Source organism: Fukomys damarensis, unplaced genomic scaffold, assembly GCF_012274545.1.
Source record: "Fukomys damarensis isolate Sample0158 unplaced genomic scaffold, DMR_v1.0_HiC HiC_scaffold_28, whole genome shotgun sequence".
Classification (NCBI taxonomy): Eukaryota; Metazoa; Chordata; class Mammalia; order Rodentia; family Bathyergidae; genus Fukomys; species Fukomys damarensis.
This window is the reverse complement of record NW_022900940.1, coordinates 30078605-30104956: the sequence shown is the minus strand read 5'-3', so window position 1 is coordinate 30104956 and position 26352 is coordinate 30078605. Positions and strand designations below refer to the sequence as shown.

Sequence of the window (26352 nt, the reverse complement as noted above, 5' to 3'; positions counted from 1 at the left end):
TTAAAACAGGGTCTCAGTAAAATGCTAAATTGCCTGGACTGAGTTCAAACATTCAGTTCATCTGTCTCAGGCTTCCAGAGTGCTGGGATTACATGTGTGTGCCGCTATACCCAGTTTAAGATCTCAAACTGAGTGGGATTATCCAAATATGCCTGTTGGGTTCCCTGAAATCATGTAGCATGGAGAGTTTCCAAGATTGCAAGATAAAGTATGGAAAAGCTGAACTATCGAATGAAAAGTAACGCAGAAATTACCAATGCAGAAAATAATTACTTCAAGTATGTAATAAGGTAATGATAAAAAGATAAACACTTTTTTACTGTAATCCCAGAAATCTGAAGCGATAGAGTGTCAGTGCCTCTCCCTCAAATGTCAAGGTTTAGGAGTAGGCTTCAAGCTTCATTTTCTCTTGATCATCAAGTTTCATATTTAAGGTTCTCTTTTCCAGCAAAATCTCCTGCTGTGCTTGAAAATTTCTTAATTAAATTTTCAAATTTTCTGCTACCACGGCAAAAAACTACATAAAGTAATTATCAAGCTAATAAAAAGAATGAAAAACATTTTTTATTTTCCCCAAAGCATACAACAATATAAAGTTGTAAACATAGACTTAAATGATTTGTTCCACAGTTATTTCAGCAAATTAAAATACCATCTACCTTTCATGACAATGCAGAGAGGAGATTTAGAATATAACAAAGTAAAGAAATTATCAGAGACAAATTTTCATCCAAACTCACCATGGGACTAATTAAAAGTGACAATTTGAAAAAATAATTTCCAAATTGCTCAATTTTTTATTACTAAAACTACAGTAAATGTTTGGGACAAAAAAATTGCTAAACATAAAAAAAATTGTAAAAAAAGAAAGAAACATTCAAAAGTCCAACATTTAAAGTTAAACAATGCTAACATTTGAGTATACATTCTTCCAGTCTTTTTCTAGGCATATACTATATAATTTATTATTGTAGAGTTTGTTTCCATTTTTTTCCATATTGTGCAAAATGCTTTATCAAACTTTCTTTTATATATTTTTGTGTACAAAAGCAACTATTTCCTTGGGCTATATTCTTACAAGTAACATTGCCATATTAAAGGATATGACAATTTAAATGTTTTGCTCTATATTACCAAAGTGCTTTCCAAAATGGTAGTATAAATTGTATCTGCCCAACCCCTTCAATGAAAATGAGTGTTTATTAGTATCACTGATTACACTGACGGTATTACTTTTGATTACTGTCAAATAAAGAGAAAATGTGGGCCAGGGATTTAGCACCATGCCTGCCTCACATATGCAAGGTCCTGAGTTCAGTCCTGGTACCAATAAATAAATAAATAAACAAAAAGAAGATGCATCATTTTATATTTGAATTGTTTCAACTACTACTTATTCCAACTATTTCTTCATGCTCATGTTTATTGGCCATGTAAATTTCCTATTTTAAAAACTGTCCCTATGCCCCTGTTGCATTTTTCTGACTGTTCAGTTTTCTTATCATAAAACATCCTATTTGTATTATTAAGCCTTCTTAAATAATAAATTACAGAATGTTTTGTTCAGTTTCTCACTTGAGCTATAACTATCTTTCTGGTGGTTTTTTTACATACAGAAGATTTTTGAATTTTTAATCAATGAAATATTACATATATGTGTGTGTGTGTGTGTGTGTGTGTGTGTGCTCAGAAAATCTTTTCCCACTTCAACCCAGTTCAATTATATAATACATGTCTACAATCTCTTCATTAAGTTCTTTAATGAGTTTCACTTTTTCCATTTAGTCCATATTCAATCTAGAATTTATGTTGGTATTACAAGATTTTAAGTTTATTCCTTTCCATGTACCTAAACACTTAATCACATGTCTTCTATTCTTGTGGTTTTTCAAACACCTTTTTAAAACAATGCTTTCTCCAAACAAAATATTCTTACAATAGAAGCCATTATACACATTTTAAGTTAATGTGCAGTTGTGCTAGTTAAAATAGAGGTGGAGTAATGGTTTCAGGGGAGGGGATTTTCTGCTTCAGCTTGCAAGCTCTACAGAACACCATTTATAAAGCATTTATTCTTATCCTACAGATTCAAAATATCACAATTATATTGTATTAGTTACCTGTCCTGGACCTGATCTGATCATCTATGCTTTCACTAGTATCCTGTTGTTTTAAGGCTTATAGCTTTAAAATATACTCTAATAACTACACTTACCTACACAAACACCCCCACAGCCCACACACATATGCACACATATGCACATACACACTCTTACTCCATTATTTTTCAAATTTTTCTTGGCTACTATGTCCATTTATTTTTCCATATATACATTTTAATGAAACTCCTAATCTTATTTATCCTCAAAGCTGCCTCCAGTATATCAGGAGATTACATCAAATTTATAAATTGATTTGGGGCTAGTTGACATGCTAAATGCCTTTTGATCAAAATTTATAATATAATTTACCATATTTCAGCTCAGCTTATCCTTTACAAAATGTATGAGTTTTACATATTTCTTATTGTTTCTAATTATATATTTTGTATTTGTTTTATTATTGTGATTGAAGTCATTATAACACTTTCACAATATTATCGATTTATAAGAAAACTTGATTTTTTTTTCTTCTCTTACTAGTTTTAAAATTGTTTTGTTGATTGTATGGAATTGGTAATCAAATCACCATCAAAGAGTAAACTGGCCCTATGATTATTTCTTTTTCAAATATAATTGTATCAGCCAAACATTCCAGAAAAAAATTATATCATTATAGCATTTTATATAATGTTATAAAGCTGTTTTTGAGGATCTTTATTTTGGCTGACTTTAACTGCATGCCTCATACAATAACTAATAATGTCAACATAAACTGCTTGCTTGAAAAAACAGTTCAGGACTAGGGATGTAGTTCAGTGGTAGAGTGCTTTCCTGGCACACGTGAGGCCCTGATTTCAATCTCCAGCACCAAAAAGAAATAAAGATTTTTAAAAAGTCTGTAGCATGTTGATATATTTTTCTATCTTAAGTTTAGTAAAAAGCCTTTAAGAAAGATACTGTTTACCAAATCCTTTTTCAGCATCATACTGTTTTTCTCCTTTCAACTATTAATTACATTAGTATATTTTTCTCACACCAAGTCATCTCTGAATTTCTGGAAGTTACGTATTTTTCTTTTCATATAATGGTACTTTTTTTTTTTTTGGTCCTTGTGCTTGTGAGGCAGGCCACCGAACCATTGAGGTAAATCCCCAGCCCTGTACATTTTATTTTTAAGTATTTTATTTTAAAATTCTGCATCTGTGTTCAGAAGAGAAAAAAATACCTCATTTCTCAGCATTAAAATTTTGATACTTTTTTATTTGGATATTAATATTACATTACTGGCTAAATCTAATACGATTTTAATAAAGCATAAGTTCCCAGGGTAAACTGTAAACATTGCTCATTTTCAGCAAATGATGAAATACTCCATTTACATCAATGAAATACCTTCAGACAACATTTGTCCAGCAGTTAGGCAATAAATTGTCTTACAGATAATGGTAAAGACAGAATACAGCCAATATGAGAATTTACAAGACAATTCTACCATGAAAAAAATCAGGATTATTAATCTAATACTCACTACTCAAGTTTATATAATTTGCAGGCATAATATTCTGCAGAAAAATATGGTTGACTAAAAATATAAAAGTTGAAGTTACTATGAAGTAATATAATGGACATAAGTAAGTTAAAATGTACTCATCAAATGTTTATTATTACAGGTATTTTCTCAGATATAGTCTGAAATGCTATAGGATATCCCCAAGATCTCACATGAGATACTTGTTAAAATGGGCCCCATCCCAGACTTAATGAATCCAAGTTACAGGAGAGGGGTCAAGTTCGTATGACTGATTTTTTTTTTTTTTAGTTTATTGGTACATTTTAGGTATACAGTACAGTTATATTCATCATTGCGATCTTGACCTTTACATGACAGATCTTGGTCTTCATTTTTTCCCCTTGTCCTTGCCCTCCCTTCGCCCCCCACCTCCCCTCCCCATTTACAAACACTTTATTTCCATTTTTTCATTTTCTCATATTTTTTTCTTTGCCCTTATTACCTTCCCCGTACCCTTCCCACTTTTCCTACACCTTTAGCCCTTTTCTTCCTATTGTATGACTGATTGATGTAGTGACTAATTGATGTTGCACTGAGGATCAAAGCCAGGGCCTTGCACTCTACCACTGAGCTATATATCCCTAATTCTTGTTTATTTTTAAATATGTATCCAGATCAATTTTATGATCAGGAAAGCTTAGGAAACAGGTGCTCTAGGAGACTCAGGAAGCAGTGGGATATTTCTAGTGTCCTCATCAATCATACAGAGGAGCCTAACCCCTAAGATGTACACTCAACATCCAAGATCTAAACCTGAGAATCTCAGCATGAGGCTGAGGATACATTCTCATGTACAGACAGGTTGGTAGAAGCCCCTAAATTTCTCTCTAAAGGAGCTTAGCAGCTCAATCTCACGGTAAGTATGGGTAAAGGAACTTGTCTTGTAAGTTTATTGTAGCAAACTCACTCTTTGTACTTGATTACATGTTTAAGTGGGATGGCTTTGGGAAGCCAATGGAAATTATAGAGGCTAAAGCCACTCTAAGTCACAATTTGGCACCCTGACTGCCACAGGAGTTGAGTGTGTTTCTCAAAATAGATCCAGACAAAAATAGCCTGAGTCTTTACTCTCATTAGAGGAAAGAAAAAAGTAAGCCATACACTACAACATAAATCTGAGGGGAAATAGCATAATGCAAGTGAGAGCTATAGGTTGAGAGGTTCACAGGGAATTTGATTATTTAGAAGGGAGATATTATGGCTTATATCTAGATGCCCCCCAAAGCTCATATGTGGACTTATGGAAGTTGATTCAATTGTGGGGGCTTATATTTGACTTGGTGTTAGGAGTTGGGGTTTGGTCTTCTAGAAGTAAATCACTAAGGGAGGTCTGGAAGGGTTTACCTCATTCCTCAGCACCTCCCTTCTCTCTCTACTTTCTGGATGCCACAAAACGATCAGTTTTTCTTCTGCCATGCCTCTGTCCCATGCCATCCTGCTGTGGAGCCAGACAACCATGGGCTGAAATATGAACCAAAATAAACCTCTTCTCCTTTAAGTTGTGGGTATTGTGTCTCAGCAACAAGAACAGTTCTGAGCAACAAGATGGGAAAATTGAACCTGTGTATACATGGAGGACTGGGAAGAGGAAGAGAGAAGGGAGAAAGAGAGCAAAATTTAGAAGCTGTGAAAGTGAAAGAGGAACACTGGGCACAGCAGAGGAAGCAGGACCACAGTCTGGAGGCTGCTGTTGGGAGCCAGCGTGGGTGAAAGCTAACAGCAGAGGAGTGAGTGTTATCTTAATCATGGAGCCTTTCCTTACTCATCTGTTTTCTCTTCATCATCTGTGCCAGTCCTAACTAAGAGAGGAAGAGTGTTAACAACTTAGCTCCTTGGGATTCCTGGAGCTGTTCCCCTGGGTATAGATCTGTTCCACAGTGTGTACAGGGTGAACCCAGGATATTCAAATGGCCACCAAGCTGCAACTTCCCTCAACCAGGCTGTTAGAAAATCCTACACTCATTGCAGCAATTCCAAATGAGTAAGCAGCTATGTTTTGTCTGTCTCTCCCAGAAAACAAAAGTTCTAGCCAGGCAAGGGGCTGGAGCTACAGTTCCATCAGATCATGACTGGCAACTGCTTCCTGGTGCTGACTACCAATGAACTTGACAAGGGGGAAGACAATCAACTACCTCTGGAGCTTTCAGCTGCTCTAACATACGGCAGTATCTTGCAGAACATACTTAGAAGAGAGCAGTGCTTGTCTGACCAGTAGTATCAATGCCACCTAGAAACAAGCTAAAAATGCAAATTATTTAGCCCAGTCCCAGACCTACTAAACCAAGAATTCTGCAGGCAGGGTATGGTGAAATGGGTGTTAACACATCTGCTGGCAATTCTGATGTGTGCCACTGTCCTGTGGGAAGGTCAGATTACTGCCAGGCCGTATTCACTCTGCCTGCTCTTGTCGGGTAGCAATTACTCCTGTGTCTAGGGTGGAGGTATAGGAGTTGTCCTTCAAGCTCCTCACTGCCACACCCCTTTCTTCCTACTTTCTCCTGAAGAGGCCTGAATTTGACTCTCATCAAACGCCAACATACACTTGTTCTCCTCATAATAATCATCTGCCCATCTCCAACTCAAACCTTAAAACCTTGGCTCTAGTTCATGACACACTGTCATAATTCTTCCAAGTTTTCATATTCCTGTCTGTGATCTTTTCAATAACATGTTCTCTCAGTTCCTCATTCTTCTCTCCTCCAATCAACTTTCCTTACCCCATGGTCATCTTCCCCTCTGTCATCTCAAGTCCAAGGATCCCATTTTCTCTCTTTCTGGCACCTTTTTAGCACAGCTGCAGCAGTGCTTCCACCTCACCAGAACCCACTGGTTTCATGGCGTCCCTTTCCTTCTTAACCAACCTAGGATTCACGGTCCACCATTTTAATCACTCACTTGCACATACCCTTGCTCTTCGTCCTTCTATTACCACAAGACCTCATAAGGGAAAACCACAACATGGTTTAAATCCGGCTCTCTGCATCCATGATAACTAATATTACCAGAATATGTGGGCTCCTGATGCTACCCATAAATTATATTTTATTTCTCCTGTCCATTTTCTCTCCCAAGAAGCTACTCAATACTTTTATTATCACTCTTCAAATCTCCAACACTGCCTCTATCATCACTCCGTCAGTGATTTGCCTCCTATTTCACTGAAAAACAGAATCTAGAAGAAAAGAAAGTCTAAAAGTCCCATATTTGCTATGTTACCTGCATCTGTGCCTATATGTTCTATACTCTGTCACTACTGGAAAGAACAACTCATGCTTACAGGAAAGGATAACCCTACAATATACACATGACGTCCCTTCTTCCCACTGATTCAGGTATATCACTCCAGCACCCCCTCACTTTATTCTACATCACCATTTTTTTTTTGGTCTCCTGGACTCTTCCCATCAGTACTGTACCATTCTTCCATCTTGAAAAACTTCCTCTTAACTCTGCTTGCCTATTTTTCTACTCTTTATAGGTCAACTCCTTGAAAAAGTTAGCCACACTCACTATGCTCAGTACTTTTCTGTTCTCTTTGACCCACTCTACCAAAACTTTTACCCTGACCACTGTATTCAGTCTATCCTTATGAAAGTCCATGATGATCAATACTTAGTCATATCTTTTTTTTTTCTTTTTTTTTTTTTTTTGGCATTGGGGATCAAACTTGGGACCTTGAGCTTATGAGGCAGGCAACAGCACCACTGAGCTAAATCCCTGGCCCCTCATATTTTATTTTGACCCAGTCGATGGCTCTTTCATCATTAACATACTATTTTCACTAAGCTTTAGGACTTCCCCTCTTGGTTTTCATCTTACCTCACTGGCCACTTCTTGGTCTCCACTAATTCCACACCGAATTCAACACATGGCCTGGATTATGGGTCACCCCTGACTAGATACCAAATGCCTGGTCCCAGTTTTCCAAACTTACTGTCACTCTGGATTGTTTTAATACAAACAACACCTTTTAGTAGGGTCTGCATCCAAGAAGATCCTGGAAGCTCAGCTCTAGCCAACTAGAACTTTCCTCTGGTTCTCAACCTAATCTGCTGAGGATCCTCTGCATGCTGGAGGATCCTTCTCCCACTCTTTGACAAGAAGAAAGAAGGAAGAATATGCAAGCCTAAAGTGAGAATGTTGGATAAATCTCAAAAGGCTATGGAAGGACCACTAACTTTGGCTTTTATAATTGTATAAACAGATATATGCATTTGTGCTTTCTTTTACTTCTACAGATAAACCAATGCCACCCTCAAACAGTATTTCTAGCCCTATATGCATCAGTTCCCTGGGGATAAGACAGTCAAACTTGCATTTTCCTCTTCCTTGTCCTCATCCCTACTCAAAAAACCCAAAAGTTTTCTGTCCTTTATTTTACCCATTTTATTTTATGTCTATTCCCCCTCTGTGATCCCAACTTTGTTCCAGACCTTGTGTTCAACTTTCTTGCTCCCTATGCTACAAGGAACAAGCCTGAATTTTTCTGTTCTGCAGCTCCAGGACCTGAAACACATGTGTAAAATATTCCTGAAGGAAAGCAGTGTTCTCACCACAAAAATGACAACTATGTGAGATAATGCATCTGTAAATTGCTATATTTAACCATTCTACAATGTGTATATACTTTAAAAATGTGTATACACTTTATAACATCAGGTTATATATGATAAATACGTACAATTTTTTCTGTCAAATGAAAAGAGAAATAATAAACACACTGCTGGGGTTGTGGAAGGCAGGATATACATAAGAAGGAAAACAAATGTTGAAGTCAGCTCAAGATAATTTTTAAAGTAGGTTTCATACAGCTTGTTTAAGATACAAAAGAGAGGGAGGAAAAAGAACAAGAGAATCAAAGGGGACAAAAGATAGTGAAATCACTCAGGATGTGGAGGATAGATGCCTTTCTCTTAGATTTCAATGAATGATAAAGTAGCTAAAGAAAACTGAATATTTTCTTTGAACTAACACAGTTTGAAGTATATGTGTGTGTGTGTGTATTCAATTAATATAATAATCCCATTAATTAATATTTACATAATTGTTCCTTTATTTGATTTTATTCTGTAGATCATATATTACATAAAGAAATACAGTAATTTGCCCAAGATCAGATAGATATCAAGTGACAAATCCAGAGTTTTAACTCAAGCAATCTGGTTCTAGCACTAGGCTCTTAACTACTCCAGTGTCTACCATGAGAATACAAATATAGGAAGTTAGTATGTCTTAGTGAAGAACAGGGTAAGCTATGTGGGAACTCATTCTGAGTCACCCCAATTTTTTCTTTAAAAGAAGAGATAATTTGCCTCCTGCCTCACAAGCACAAGGTCCTGAGTTCAAAACCAGGTTAAAAAAAAAACAAGAGGTAGGAAGATCTCCAGAAGTTCTTTCACTAGAAATATAATGTGAGCCACAAATAGGAGTCACAAATATAATTTCATATTTTCTAGGGACCACATTTAAAACATAAAAAGAGGCAGATCCCGAGGAACACTGGTGTGGACCAGAGCTGCACAGCTGCAGGCAAATCCCAGTCAGGGCTAGGTCCCACCCCAGAGGATCAGGCACACCAGCCCAAGCAGAAATCAATGAAATGGAGACTAAGAGAATGATACAAAAAAAATCAATGAAGCCAAGAGTTCGTTCTTTGAAAGAATAAACAAAATTGGCAAACCCTTAGCCAATTTTATCAAAAGAAGAAAAAAAAAAGGCCCAGATCCACGCAATTAGAAATGAAAAGGGTGAAATTACAATGGACCCAGTAGAAATCCAGAGGTTTATCAATACATACTTCAAGAAACTATATGATAGAAGCAATGGACAGATTCCTAGATACATATGCATTGCCAAAGTTGAACAAAGATGACATAAAAATTCTAAACAACCGAACAACAATCAATGAAATGGAAATTGTAGGCTGGGGATTTAGCTCAGTGGTTCAGTGGCCTGCCCTGCAAGCACAAGGACACGAGCTCGATCCCTGGTACCAAAAAAAAAAAAAAAAAAAAAAAAAAAAAAAAAAAAAAAAAAAAAAAACAAACAAGAAATTGCAATAAAAAACTTACCAACTAAGAAAAGCCTGGTCCCTGATAGCTTCACTGCTGAAATGTATAAGACATTTAGAGAGGAACTACTGCCACCACTGTTTAAACTCTTCATGGAATTTGAAAGGGAAGTAATACTCCTAAATTCATTTCTGGAAGCAAGCATCACCTTGATCCCCAAAGCAAAGAAAGATCCAACAGTAAAAGAGAACTATAGGCCAATCTCACTTATGAACATACATGTAAAAATCCTCTATAAAATACTGAAATAGAATGCAGAAGATCATCAAGAAGATCAGACAGCCTGACCAAGTTGGATTCACCCCAGATATGCAGAGATGGTTCAACATGTGCAAATCAATAAATGTAATATACTATATTAATAGAGAAAAGGATAAAAACCATATGATCATCTCAACAGATGCAGAAAAAGCATTCAACAAAATCCAACACGAATTTGGGATAAAAACCCTCCAAAAAATTAGAATAGACAGTCTCTATTTCTGATAAAAGCCACCTATGAAAAACCAACAGATAATATCATACTAAATGGTCAAAAACTGAAATCCTTCACACTAATATCAGGAAAAAGACAAGAATGTCCACTATCACCATTCCTGTTCAATACATTATTGGAAACATTAGCCACAGCAATTATAAAAGAGAAAGAAATAAAAGGAATAAAGATAAGAAATGAAGAGGTCAAATTGTCATTATTTGCAGATGACATGTTACTCTATTTAGAAGACTCCAAGAACTCTAACAGAAGTCTTCTAGACATAATAAGCAAATTCAACAAAGTAGCTGGATACAATGTCAAAACACAAATCTCAATAGCTTTCTGGTACACAAAAAGCAGACTCACTGAGAGACAAGTGGAACAAGCAATTTCTTGCACAATAGCATCAAAAAAACTAAAATACCTAGGAATCAACCTAATGAAAGAAATAAAAGGCCTCTACTCTGAAAAACACTCTGAAAAAAGAGACTGAAGAGGATATAAAAAAATGGAAAGACATCTTTTTGCTCTTGTGTAGGAAGAATCAAATAGTGAAAATAGCCATATTTCCAAAACTGCTATATAGACTCAAGGCAATCCCAATTGAAATCCCAGCAGCATACTTCACAGATCTTGAGAAAACAATCCAACAATTCATTTGGAACAAGAAGAGACCTAGAATAGGCAAAACAATTCTAGGCAATAACAGCAAGGTAGTGGGTATCACAATTCCCAACTTGAAATTGTACTACAAAGCTACTGTGATAAAAATAACATGATACAGGCAAGGAAACAGATCTGAGAATCAGTGAAATAGATTAGAAGATGCAGAAACAACTACACTCAGCCACCTCAACTTCAACACAGGAGCCAAACACCCTAAATGGAGAAAAGATAGCCTCTTTAATAAACGGTTCTGGAAAAACTGAGTTTCAACTTGCCAAAGATTAAAACCACACCTATATCTCTCATCATGCACTAAACTAAAACCAAAATGGATTAAAGATCTAAATATTAAAACAAATACTAAACAGACTAGAAGAGAGGTTAGGTAGAACTCTTGATGACACTGGTGTAGGAAAAGTTTCTTTGAACAAAACTTCAGTTGCCTATGCAATAGCACAATCAACAAATGGGATGTCTTCTGATTAAAAAGCTTCTGCACAGCAACAGTATGAAGAGAAAACCCACAATGTGGGAAAAACTTTTCACCAGTTATTCCTCAGGCAAAGTTCTAATATCTAGAATATATAAAGAACTTATAGAGAACCACGCCTGCTCCTGACCCAGCCGCCATCGCTCAAGCGCCGGGAAGGTAGCTGCTTGGGCGCCCCTGAACCCCCATAAGCACCCCCACCCGCACTCTCAGACCTCCTGTGTCAGTCTTTGGACCCACTCTACAGAGGCAGAGGTGGTCATCAAGGGTATTTTTCTGAGTTCCCAACTTTGAACATCTTTAAAGAAAGGGCGTGGGAAACCTGTAATAGAACATTGTGGAGTTCAACCATGCAGAAGGTTGGGGAACTCAATCTGGTCCTTGCAGCCCGAGGTCAGTCAGCATCATGGGGTTCAGCCATCAGCTAACTGAGATCAGGGGCCTTGCATCATCGCTCTGCCTGAGCCATTAAATGGTAAATACACTATACTGAAATTTTATTCACTGCAGACATGTTCTGGACTGCTTCTTGATTTCAATTTAATTCAAATGATTTAAGGGTGATAGACCAGTGACTACCACAGGTGGTCAATGTCCAAGTTGTGCTTGATCTTAATGTGTTGCTGATTGTATCAGTTGGGGTAAAGCATTGCGGTCGATTTAATGAGCTGTTTTCTCTGATGTTATGAAGATGAGAATGTCTGTGGGTCGTTAGAGACACAGAAGCTATGGCGCAAATATATCAGGAAGATCTGGGTGATAACCCAGAGATTAAATCAAGGACAGTCCGACAACAAAAATAAAAATGAGAAAAAACTTAAGCAAGACACAAGGACAGACTTCCAGTCCGCCAATGGCAAACAGTAGGGCAAATGAGGATGAAAAGGCCAATAGTGAACCACCAGCATACCCTGAACTCAAAGCACAGGAAGTAACAAAACAGATCAATAAGGCTCTAGAAAAATTCAAAGCAGAACTAATTTCCCAGATAACCATAGAGATAGTGAGCAAAATGGAAGTTGTGATTCGAGACTCTAGAGCAGAAACTGACAAAAAAATAGATGAGCTCAGGACCACGATAGAAGCCATGAAGGCCCAGCATAAGAAAGAAATGGAAAAAATAAACGCCCAACATAGGAAAGAAATGGAATCCATAAAACAGATTCAAACAGATATCCAGGAGATTAAACACTCCATAGAAAGTGTACGCAACAGAATAAAAGAATGCGAAGATAGACTCTCAGATATAGAAGATAAGATTGCAGTCAGTGACCATGAAAAGAGAGGTCTCTTAAAAACAGTAAGAGATCATGAGAAATCGATCCAACAACTCCTAGATGATGCAAAGAAGAATAACATAAGACTGACAGGAATCCATGAAGTAGCAGGAGAAAATACAAATGACTTTAAAAAGCTGTTCAAAGAATTAATGACAGAAAACTTACCAAACAGAGGGGAAGAATTTGACATTCACATAACTGAGGCATATAGGACCCCAACTAGCTACAATCAAAAAAAATCTACACCTAGACATATAATAATCAAGATCCCAGAAACTCAACAGAAGAACAAAATACTGCAAGCAGTAAGAGAAAAGAAACAAATCACATACAAAGGAAAGCCCATCAGAATCAAAGCAGACTTTTCAACACAAACCCTTGGGGCAAGGAGAGCCTGGAATGAGATATTTCAAGTACTAAAAGAGAACAACCTCCAACCTAGACTGATGTATCCAGCAAAACTCTCTTTCAAAATGGATGGGGAAATAAGACACTTCCACGACAAAGAACATCTGAGAAACTACATGAATACCAAAGCAGCACTACATGTAATTCTAAACAAGATCCTAGAAAAATACAATGAAGGCAACAACACCATAAGGCCCAACAGAGCAAATCAAATAGGCAAGGCAAGAAATTAAAAGGAGAATGTGAAAAAGTAAAAAGAATCGAGAAAAGGCCAATAACATATCAATAAGTCAGTACATATCAGTTATAACCTGCAATGTCAGTGGCCTCAACTCACCAATCAAGAGAAAAAGACTGGAAAAATGGAATAAGAAGCAAAATCCAACAATATATTGTATACAAGAAATACACCTAGTGCAAAAAGAAGCCCAGAGATTGAAAGTGAAAAGATAGAAAACAATTCTCTATGTGACAGGAGACCAGAAAAAAACAGGGGCAGCAATCTTATTGGCAGACAAAGTAAATTTCAAACCAAAACTGATTCTAGTATTATTGATGTAGGACGGTACTGTATCATACCTCTATGAATGTAAAATATCTTATACCTGCTTTATGATACATAGTAGGGACCATGCTTTATCAGAGCTACATTTCATGATATTACTCTAGAATGTTTTCTTTCCAGATGATGATTAAGATGCTAATAAAAAAAAAAATTGTTCCAGGTACCACAACAGCAACAGAACTTTGCTGTTTTCTGGATATTATTCTTTTCTTTGTTTCTTTTTGTTTTGTTTTGTTTTGGTTTAATGGAATGTGCTGAATGTCTATAATTTTGTTCAGATGACTGCAGAACCTGGAAAAGCTCTTGCTGATATCGATGCATTACATACTGCTATTACTAGTCTTTTTATATGAATATATATATATATATATACATATATATATACATAAATTGAATTTGGGGAAACTTTAACGGTGCTGCCAATTTTGTAAAATGTCATCCCAATTTACTGTGTTGAGTTGGTATTGTACAGAAATGGACAGCCATATTGGTCTAGAAATGTTAATTTTTTTCATTTTTATTTTTTATTTTTTTTCCATGTATAAAATGAAAAAAAAAGAATAAGATAAGACTATAAGAGCAAGAAGCAATTTAAATATGTTCAGGCACCATTTTCATCTCCAGAATTAAGGATTATTTTAATGTTTTATCATTGCCTTTTCTCTTTTACTTTCCTTTTTAGTTTTATTTTAGGATTCCCTATTTTTAATGTTCATACAGAGATTTCTTTAACTGAAATACCAAATAGTTTCTTTGGTGTGAAAAACTATAATAGTACACAGGATCCTAATGACATAATTAATAATGTGAAATAGGAAGTAAAGGGCTAAAGGTGTAGGGAAAGTGGGAAGGGTGGGGGAAAGGTAATAAGGGAGAGGAAAAAAATATGAGAAACTGAAAAATGGAAATAAAGTATTTGTAAATGGGGAGGGGAGTGGGGGGTGAAGGGAGGGCAGGGACAAGGGGAAAAAATGAGAATCAAGACCTATTATGCAAAGGTACAGAATCCCAATGATGAATGTAACTGTATTGTATTCCTAGATTGCACCAATAAACTCAATAAAAAGAAAAAAAAAAGAACTTATAAAGAACCCAAATTTAAAGACCAAAGCCAAAAATGGGCATCTGAAATGAACAGACATTTCTCACACAAAGAAGTAGAAATGGCAAATGAACATAAGAAAAAATGTTCATCATTTGTCATTTGAGAGATACAAATGAAAACGACACTGAGATTCCACCTATCATGAAATCAACCAATAACAAATGCTGCCGGGGCTCCCTGGGATCTGCACACACTGACCAATGGTATGGTGGGCCTCTAGAACTCTTAAAGATATATGTGTAGGGAAATACTTTATGAACAAAACCCCAACTGCACAGGAAATATTGTAAAGAATTAACAATTAGGATCTCATCTTATTAAAAAACCTGTTGTATAGTAAAACAAATTATCAACAGCATGAAGAAACAATTAACAGATTCAGAAGGAAAATTGCCAGCTGTTCCTCAGAAAAAAGGCTAATATCTAGTATATACAAAGAACTTAAAAATCAGACACCCCAAATTTAAAGACCCACCAAAATGGGTATCTGAAATGAATAGACACTAATCAGATGAAGAAATACAAACAGCAAATAAATATATGAAAAAATGGCCAGGAATTTAGCTCAGTGGTTTTGCCGCCTGCCTTGCAAGTGCAAGGACCCAAGTTCGATCTCCTATACCAAAAAAAGAATACTGTAAAAATATATGAAAAAATGTTCAACACCACTAGTCTTTCAAGAGACACAAATAAAACAACACTGTGATTCCATCTCACTTCAGGAAAAATGGCTATTATCAAGAAATCAACCAATAACAAATGCAGGAGTGGCTATGGGGAAAAAGGAACCTTTCTCATACCACAGTGAAATCTGAATACACATGTTTATTCCAGCTCAATTTATAATAGCTAAATCTCAGAAAAAGCCAACATCTCCAATACTGGACTAATAAATTTTTTTATGCAACTGAGCATTATTACTCTGCCTAAGGAAGGATAAACCTGAGACACTTCTAGGTAAATGGAAGTACGTTGAGAACATACTCTTATGTGAAATAAATTGGATGCACATGTTTAGATATTGTACCATTGCTCTAGTGTGACAAATCAAAAGGATAAATAAAATCCAAACTAGATACTTGGAAATAGGAAAATAATGTTCAAATGAGAAAGGGAACAATGAAAGGAGGAAGGAGAAGTATGGAAAGGAAAAGAAAAGAAAAGATAGCAGGAGGGAAAAAATGGAAACAAGAATTTTGTTAATAGGGAGGGGAAGAGGAGTTAAAGGGAGGAGAGAGGATTGGGAAAAAAAGAAGCAAGATATATTATTCACAAGTACAACTTTGCTAGGATGAATGTAATCATTATGTGCATCTAAATTGTACCCATAAAATTGAATTTTAAAATCTACAAAAGAAAAGAATAACAAAAATTTACAGCTAAGAGTAAATCCACAGCATTGTATTATCAGAGAAAATGCATCTGTTATATGGAAAAGACCTCTTCAGCACTATGCCCACCACATGCAAAGTATCAATCAATGCACATATGTTACTTTAAAGAGGAAAATTTCACCAATGCCTGATATCACACAAAGTTTTCCTGATTTTGCTGTTTCTAAGTAGCACACTGTATCAGCCAGGACAGTGTATGACTGCAATCCCAGCACTCTGTCGGCTGAGACAAGAATATCACATGGTGGAGTCCAGCCCAACAAATTGGATGACTTAGTGAGAGCCTTAATGGGTATATGAAAAAAAAAGTGTCTGAGGATATTGTTCACTTTGGAGATGCAAAGTACAAATGCAAGGAATGCACAAGTAAAAAACTAATACACAAATGATATGCAGATAATACATTAATAGATGCTTAGATAAAGTTAATAAATTAGTAAATGGCCACTGATTTATTTAGTATGAAGATACTAAATCGTGAGCCATAAGGCTCATGGCTAAATGGCTAAAAGATGGGCCATAGGTTCTTCTTATCAGAGAGGAGAGTCAGGTTGTAGAACTCCAAGACATGACCTCACTTTCTTGGCAACATCTCCAAACAGAACTCAGAACCCTTGCTAACAGGCATCACAATCCAGTAGCCCCGTCTCCCGAGCTCACTTGGCTGGAGACGGTCAAGAGCGAACATGCTGAGCTGCTTCTCCACTTCGCGAGGCCGCAGCCTCAGGACCCCAGGCAGAGAAAGTATCTGTGAAAGATTGAGAAGACGGCTGACTCCATCTAGACGCCGCAGGCCGCACTGCCGCAGCCACACGACTGTCACAGACACCCCAGGGAAGGTCTCCCCGGGAGTGACCACCAGACCTACCAAAGAAAAGGCCCCAGGGAAGTCTCCCTAAGCCCAAATACCACCCGCACAGAAGCTGGGAAGAGCGCAGGGCAAGTATCACCACGCCCAGAAACACCCAGTAGCTCTGGGCAGATCTCCCCAGAGCCGGGCACAGAAAACCTAGAGAACCAAAGTCCAGGGGGAGAGACCAAAGTCACAGCCACCTGCCCCCCAGAGACACTTGGAAGCCTGGTGTACATCCACCGCTGGAGAAAGCTGTATTGCGCAAATGGCCACGCTTTTCAAGCCAAAGGCTTCAGCAGGTGAGCTCACTGCGCTGTCTGCACAGACCGGGTAGGGGGCCTTGGCCACCAGGTGTATAAGTGCACCCGCTGTAAACTCTCGGTGCACAAGAAGTGCCACCGACTTGTCACAGTTCACTGTGGGCAGCGTTCTCTACCATCAGAGCCCATGGTGCCAGTGGATCCGTCAACCATGGCCTCAGGCCCCGCACAGACAGCGATCCCACATAATCTTTCAGGTCAGGAGGCTTTAGAACAAGTTGATGAAGAGAATGAGGCAGGGAACACTGGGGAAAGTGGCAAAATTTCACCTGGTTTAGGTCTTCAGGACTTTGATTTGCTCAGCGTGATTGGCAGAGGAAGTTATGGGAAAGTCCTATTGGTTCAGCTGAAAAAATCAGGTCGTATGTATGCGATGAAAACAGTGAAAAAAGAGCTTGTCAACACTGACCGGGTAAGGACAGAGAAGCACGTTTTACAGCAGGCATCTGATTGTCCGTTTCTAGTTCGACTGCATTCCTGCTTCCAGATAGAAAGCAGACTGTTCTTTGTTCTAGACTATGTGGATGGGGGAGATCTGATGTTTCACATGCAGCAACAAAGAACACTTCCGGAAGAACATGCCAGGTTTTACTCTGCAGAAATCAGTCTAGCATTCAACTATCTTCATCAGTGAGGGATACTGTACAGAAATTTGAAGTTGGACAATTAATTACTGGACTCAGAAGGGCACATTAAACTCACCGACTACTGCGTTTGTAATGAAGGCTTAGAGCCAGGAGACACGACCAGCACTTTCTGTGGCACTCCTAATTACCTGGCTCCAGAAATTGTAAGAGGGGAAGAGTACGGCTGTGGTGTGGACTGGTGGACTCTTGGAGTGCTGCTGATGTACAAGATGATGGTTGGAGAGTCTCCATTCCATCTTGTTGAGAGCTTTGCTAACCCTTATGAAAACTCAATCAATTATCTCTTACAAGTTATTTTGGAAAGAGACATTTTCATACCTCATTGTCTTGTCTATAAAAGCTGCGAGCGTCCTGGAGCGTTTTCTGAACAGGGACCCAGTAGAACGACTGGGTTGTCATCCTCATAGGGGATTTTCTGATGTTCAGAAACATCCATTCTTTCGCAGTATTAACTGGGGGATGATGGAGCAAAAGCAGGTGGTGCCTTCCTTTAAACCAAATATGTCTGGGGGATTCAGTCTGGACAACTTTGATTCTTAATTTACTAATGAACCTGTCCGGCTCACCCCAGATGATAATGACATCGTGAGGAAGACTGATGGATGTGAATTTGCAGGTTTTGAGTACATCAAAAGTCTAGCCATGTATGAAGAAGAATGGGTCTGATCCTCATTTTTCAAGTGTGCATTGTTATTGCTATTTAATGCACTGAAAAACTTGTCACCACCCTGGATTCAATTAACCATTTCATAATTGTCTGGAAGCTAATTTATATTACTTTTTTGTAGTTATATGTAGATGTAATACTTGCTTTTTATAGTCTATGATATAATAATTGAATTTTTTGGTTGATAGAGTTGCTTTTCAACATTTGACCTAAATAACAATGAGGCAATTACTTGGTAACTTCGCTTGTAAACACATTCCATTTGTTGAGTGGACACAGAATGCCTAATATTTTTCTTATTATTAATGATACAGTAAAATAATTTGTCTTTTAAATAGAATGTCTTACCTATGCTAGTCTCTCTCCCAACTATATTACCTCTTCTTTTGGTGACTAGTGTATGTATTCCTCAGGGAAATCCAAAAAATAATAATGGTTTTTAATAAATCTGCAGAAAATACATGTATTATAGTTCCATCTCCCTAGTTTTTTTTTATTTCATAGGGTAACACATGAAATACATAGCTGAATTCATGTCAAGGGCAAAGTTCTTCACATTGAGATAAAAAGAAAACAACACTGAGATTCCACATCAACCCAGGAAGAATGGCTGCTGTCATGAAATCAACCAATAACAAATGCTGGCAGGGCTGTGTGGAAAGAGGAACCCTGCTCCACTGCTGGTGGTAGTGTAGACTGGTGCAGCCACGGTGGAAAGCAGTATGAAGGCACCTCAAAGAACTAGGATTGGAGGTCCCATTTGACTCAACTATTCCCATACTAGGTATCTTCCCCAAAGAATTAAAAGTTTCATCCCACAGTGATATATGTACACCCATGTTCATAGCAGCACAATTTTTAATAGCTAAAACTTGGAAGCAGCCTAATTGCCCATGAATTGGAGACTAGATAAAGAAAATGTGGTTTTTCTATAACATGGAGTACTATTCAACCATAGAAATGAGATTAGAGATCATGTGTAGCTAAATGGATGCACACAGAGGTGATAATCTTAAGTGAAATAAATAGGACTCATATGTGTAAATACCAAATAGAGAAATACCAAATGAGAAACTGAAAGTGTAAATAAGGACTAAAAGGTATAATAGACAATGTGAATTAGGAAGAAACGGGGCAAAGTGGAAGGGGAAGTAGGAGGGATGGGGGAAAAGAAAGAAGGGAATGGAATTAATATGAGAAAATAAAAAAATGGAAACAAAGTCTTTGTAGATAGGGAGGGATGGAGGGGTTGAAGTGAGGGCAGCGGAATCGGGAAAAAATAAGAACCAAGGTAGATTATGTAAAGGTGTAAATTTCCAATGGTGAACGTCATTATATTGTTCACCTAAAATGTACCATTAAGGTAAGTGGTTCTGGTGCCTACCTCACAAGCGCAAGGACCCAAGTTAGTACCAATAAAATAAAAAATATAAAAAATAAAACATAAAAAGAAACAGGTGACATTAAATCTACTATATCCAAAATATTATAATTAATATTGTGATAGTGTTTTAAGAATATAATATTAATTCTTGAGATATTTTACTTTTATTTTTTCATATAAGCCTTAGAAATTCATTATACATTTTAAACTTATAGCGTATCTCAATTTGGACCAGTCTTATTTCAACTGCTCAGCTGCTGGCATACTTGACAATGCTGTCATTGGTAGGAACAGTAAGTGTGAAATAATGATATGGAAAAAGAAAAGGTATTTAGGAAGAGAAAGTTATCTAGAAAACTGTAATTTCTCTCTCTTGATTAGATGGGAAAAACAATGTGAATTATAAGCAAAAGTCAGGTTTACATTAAATAAGACAATATTAAATGTATATAAGTGTGTACTTGTGTATATGTATACAGACACATGTTATACTCAGCATTTATAACTGGTGAACTAGAAACACAACTAAACGTCAATAAAAATCTAACATCTCCCCCACAAAGGCCGTTGGGCTGCCTATAATAGAATGTAGTCTTTTTCAGAGAACTGATCACTGGTGCTGTCATATCTGTCCATTCCTTGTCTAATATGTAGTCATGTTGTTCTCAGATCTCAGTGATACATGGTCTCCTCACCAGTGTAATAGATTCACTTTGGCACCACCCTTGCCCTTTCTATATCCATGCCTCTCCCCCAGCTAGTTTAATTATTGTTATGAAGCTATGTCTCATAAAACAACACCAGAAATTATTCTATTAAGAGCCTACCTTTCAACATGGCATCCTTCTTTTAACTTCTCCACTTTATTTAAAGCTTGTCATCTCTTTTTTTTTTTTTTTTTGTCATCTCTTTAATAGTGAATGTTCAGTAATGATCAAGGATACAAAGAACTGTTTAATTGCCATTCAGGTTAAAAATCACAAGGCAGTTTATCAGAAGGCCAAAGTGCAGGGCAGGAGTTGGGAAGAGAAAACAGTGGCCAAGGGAATAGATATCTATAAATATATTTTTAAACTATACAGTAATATAACAGCTATGAAATTGAATCTTCTTCCCCAGGGTAAGTAAGTAACAGAGTATCATAGGCTTTGGCAGGCAGAATAACCCCCTTTCCAAGCTGGAAGATATCATCCTTTGATCAAAAACATAAGATCCTTTCATTTTCCTCACTACAGTTGGTGCCTCGATTTCAAAGGCCACTTGCTGTTTCTGATCTGTTATCAGTCAAGCAGACTCAAAACACAGACAGAAAGCCACTTTAGCAAAAGCTGTTATCTCTTTTGTCACAAATGCAGACTTAAGGATCCTATCCTGCTAAAACACTATTACTCAACACAGAAAGGCACAAGAGGCAGAATCTACTGAGTGGAGCAGAGACATCAACTGGAGGTGAAATACAGAAAGTCACCTAACATGGTTACATAAATCCCTTTGTTTCTCAGCCAATTTTCACTCCTAAGATCAGGATTTCCAAAAGGAAAATCCTAGGATATTGCTGGGCAGGTATGATATTACAACTAAAAAGAAACTCAACCGTGTATTTATGTGTTCTCTTATGTAGTGCATGCCAGGCACTGTGCTATCTTTTCAGAGCACAGCAAACCCCACAATCACCTCAGCATGAAGAAAAGAGCCACAGAGAGTTAGACATTTGCTGGTGGCTACTCTTAAGTGGAGGAACATTCAAACCTGTGCTTTTCCTCCCCAAAGCCTAGGCTCTTTTCTGTTTTTTTTTTTTTTTTCTTTTCTTTCCTCTTTTTACTTTTCACTGTTTGTTTGCTTGTTTGTTTTCATCTTCTTTCTCCTACACTACACTGCCTCCATAGAAACAGGAGATTGGCTGTGTTGGTCTATGAACTAGTATAGTCAGAAGGACAAGCCCAACCACACAAACATTTGTTTTCACTTTGTCCTTTCTGCATACATTATAGATATACACCCCCAAAAAATGTTAGACCAAACAAATACAAGGTCCATGAAAACATCTCTGCCTATCCCAATATAAATAATATTTGTCAAAATTTTTTCAATTTGCTAGATTTGTGGCTTATAGATTTTAAACTACAGAGTGATTCACATTCTTAATTTCAGTGAAGCCCACAATTTAATATCCTTCATGTGTTTTGTTTTTATTTTGGAGCATTTAGTATCATTCTTATTATTCATTCACTGCTCTTATTCAACAAAAGATAATTGGGCAAAGGACAAAAAGGCAAAGGACAATTGGAACAGAAGGGCAATTTGAACTGAACCAAGTATGAGCTACCCAGCTGTATTTCAGATTTACACTGTTTCCCCACATTTCCTTGTGTGATATTTAGTCTTGTTCGAGTTTCCTGGTACATAGCTTCTCAACTCCTTAGCATTCTGGATTGAAAATTTCTTTTCTATTACTGAGATGACTGGTGGCTTAGGTCCCTAGATAGCCAAGGGATGGGGGCTTTTGGGAGAACCAGCTAAATGATTAGAGGGTTAGATCTCTGGGGAGGGAGAGGAGTTGAACTTGAGTTGATAAAGCAACCGCCAATTATTTAATCAGTCATGTCTCCGTAACGATGCTTTTATAAAAATTCAGAATAACTGAGTTCAAGGCTGATGAACAAGAACACATCCAGGTGCTGGAGCATGATGAATCCCAACTCCTTGGAAAGTGAAGCTTCTCTACTCCAGATGCTTCTTGACCTCACTCCGCAAATCTTCATCACATTGTTCCTCTGCATTCTCTAAAATGTCTTTTTTAATAATCAGTAAACATGAGTAAAGGGTTTCTCTGATGCTGTGAGCTGGTCTAGCAACTTACCAAATTTGATGAAAGGGTCAAGGAAATCCCAATTTATAGCTAAGTTGTCAGAAGCTGGAACAGGAAGCCATATCATGGGGTAAAAAGGGGGCATTCTTATGGCTCTAAGCCCTCACTCTTCGGAACTGACACTTCCTTCAAATAATGTCAGAAATGAATTGAGTCAAAGAATGCCCTTCTGGTGTCTACCGCAGAATTGCTTGCTTGCATGATCTGTAGAGAAGACCCATACATATTTTCTCAGAAGTGTATTTATTATTGTGTTTTGTGAGTACAGCAGGAGAAAAAACTTTTTCTTCTCACCTTCATGGATTTTTTCCAAGTAAATTCATTTCAGTTTTTTTAACTGTAAAAGTAGTACACACTGTAGAAATATTACTCACTAGATTCTCTGTGTTATGTTTGCTGTGGATTCGTCCACTCCTCTCTCCATGTGCTATACAAATATTTATAATATTTAAAGACTTTCCTATTTTTTATAAAAATAATATACTATATACTCTTTTCAACTATTTGTAATTTGTCATTTAAAAATATACTGTGCACTCCCTTCAGGACAGTACACTTAGATTGTATTTTTTTCTTTTAAGTAGTTATATCATTTTCCTTTTTTTGGTACCAGGGACCAAACTCAGGATCTTGTACTTACAAGACAGATATAGAGTCATTGAGCTAAAGCTCCAGCCCTCTGTTATAATTTTTATCAAACTATGTTTAACTATTTCTCTAGAGATAAACACTGAGAGTGTATTCCAAGTTCTTTGTTGTTGCTATTATTGTTTTAGTAAAAAAACTATTACAACAGGGCTGGCGATATAGCTCAGTGATTCTGCCACCTGCCTCATAAGCACAAGGTCCTCAGTCTGATCCCTGGTAAAAAAAAAAAAAAAAAAAAAAAAACTATTATAACAGTTTTCCTTGTACATATATATTGAGGTACAGGTATTGGGGGCTGCCTTACAATAAGATGTGGCCCCAAAATAGAACAATTGGGTCAGGGGCTATGCACATTTTTATTAACAATACTAGTGAAACCTAGATGTTAAGTGTACAGTGTATTAGACTTTGACAAATGCATATACCCTGAACTGATGGATTATCAAGGCATAGAATATTTCCATCATCCAGAAAGTTTTCTTATGCCCCTTCCCAGTCAAATCTAGGAATTATGCTGCAGGCTAGACTGTTCTATAACTTCCTACAAACAACTCATAAAGCTTGCATCCCTTGGGCCGGGGATTTAGCTCAAAGGTTCTGGCACCTGCCTTGCAAGCCCAAGGACCTGAGTCCGATCCCCGGTACGAAAAAAAAACAAAAACAAAAAAAGTTTGCATCCCTTTTTGTTTGGCTTCTTTTGTTCAGCATACTGACTGTAGTTAATTCCATTTGATGATGCAGATACACCACAATACTCATTCTTTTTTAACTATATGAGTATTTTACAACATATTCAACCATCCTATACTGATCATTTTTTTGTTTTTTTTTTTATAACAATGAAATAATTTCTTTGTTTCTTAAAGGATGTAGCCCCAAACAGTATTTTTAGTTCTTTAACTGTTCTTTACAAACAGTGCAGAGGTGCATGTCTATAATCCCAGCTACTCAGGAGACTGGGGCAGGAAGATCATGAGATCAAGGTCAGACTGGGTAATTTAGAAAGATCCTGTCACAACATTTAAAAAAGAAAGTAAAAAGGGCTGGGGATATAGCTCAATGGCAGAGTGCCCCTGGGTTCAATCCTTGTACTATACACACACAAAAAAATAGTGGTACTATTTTTATATACTGCCAACTACCATCTCAATAAATGACAGCAATTCACATTTCCACAAGTTCACTGCCCTACACTTTCACAAATTCAAAGGAGCACTTTAGACACTTGGAGTATTAATCTCTAAATGTCACACTCTCATTTATGGGAGCAGTCACCTATTAAAACATTTTCAAAACATGTATTGAGTTCAAACTGTTTTCAAGTATTTTGGTGTGTACATTGGTTTACAAATCAGATAAGAAAGGCAGTATGATTAACAAGGATGAAAGTTTTCTTATGATGAAACAGGAAAGGATACCTGGGAAAATTGAACTGGGGGGTCTGGTAAATCATGTGAAGGCTAGTTTTGAAGAAGAGCTAATTAGATGAATAAAGAGGGAATAAGTATTTGGGAAGACAGGAGAGACTGGAAGATTCTATGGAGGCTGGAAAACGTAAGTATTCAGATCAAAGGAGAGACCACAGGGATCTAACAATTACAGGCCAGGGTAATCCCTAAGCTCATATACACACACACACAAATGCTAGAGACACTGGTGAAATTTGAATAAGCTCTGTAAGGTAGGTAATGGTATTATATCAAAGCAAAATTTCTTGGTTTTGATAACTTCCCCCTGGGTAAATAAATACCTTTGCTCTCAGGAAATACACAGTAGAGTATGTAGGAATAAAGAAGGTATAACATGTACAACACATTTTCAGTGGTTCAAAAAACAAATAATAAATGGAAATTGAAAGTGGTGACAAAGGGAGGAGGGGGTGAAGGGAGGGAAGGGACAAGTGGAAAAAATGAGAACAACGACCTGTCATGTAAAGGTACAAGATCCCAATAATGAATGTAACTGTACTGTATACCTAAAATGTACCAATAAACTCAATTAAAAAAACAAATAATAAAAATAGAGAGACAAGGGAGAGAAAAGAGTACAAATGTAGTAAAATGTTAAAAACTAGTAAATACAGGTGAAGAATACATGAGGGATTTTTACTAATTTTTCTATCTTTCTATAAATTTGAAATTATTTAATAGTCAAAATACAAGAATGCCTCCAGTGACTTTCAGGTGGTTCTGACTACAATGAATGATGCAAAATAGAAAGTGGTGGCAAAGCCTTGTTCTAATCTATGAAAGTTCTTTTTTTTCAGCTGTGAGATTTGAACTTTGTCCTGAAAGCTATGTGAAAGGAGAATGATAAAATCCATTTTGCATTTTAAAAGGCTTCTTTAGCAGCTCTGTGCAAATGGGCTTATAGTGAGACCAAAGGAGAGGCAGAATGCCAGGTGGGAGGCTGCCATGACAATTTAGAAAAGGAAAGCCTAGCTAAGGCAACTGGGGGGGAGGGGAAGGGAAAGGAGAGCATGGGGAGGGAGAGGAAAAATAGGGAGGGAGGATATGAATTCAAAAAATCCAAATATATTGTGTCTTTATGACCTCGAAGGTAAAGGTGCATGAGTATTCTGGCTTGGGAAAGTCTTAGGTGGTAATTTTCAAATCACCAAAATACAAAGCAAAGGTGGAGAAGAGAATTTGGAAAAAAACATGATGGATTCTAGATTGACTATGAAAAGTGTGTCAGTTCATATCCGTTGTTATAACAAAATACCTGCAGCTGAGTACTTCCAAAGAGGAGAGGTTTAATTTAGTTCACAATTTTGGGAATTCAAAGAATGACATCAGTCTTTATTCAGCGCTACTTCACATAAAGTATAAGGCA

General features: G+C 37.0%; 1 protein-coding gene across 1 annotated transcript; it reads left to right on the top strand.

Annotated features, from left to right (window-relative positions):
* The first annotated feature begins 210 nt into the window (after window positions 1–210).
* Window positions 211–18670, top strand: LOC104873484 (protein kinase C iota type-like). The gene is given in 4 exon segments (XM_033757012.1): window positions 211–290; window positions 5192–5399; window positions 16914–18266; window positions 18268–18670. Coding segments are annotated over 4 exon segments (1989 nt in total). The 3' UTR covers window positions 18616–18670.
* Window positions 18671–26352: the final 7682 nt, after the last annotated feature.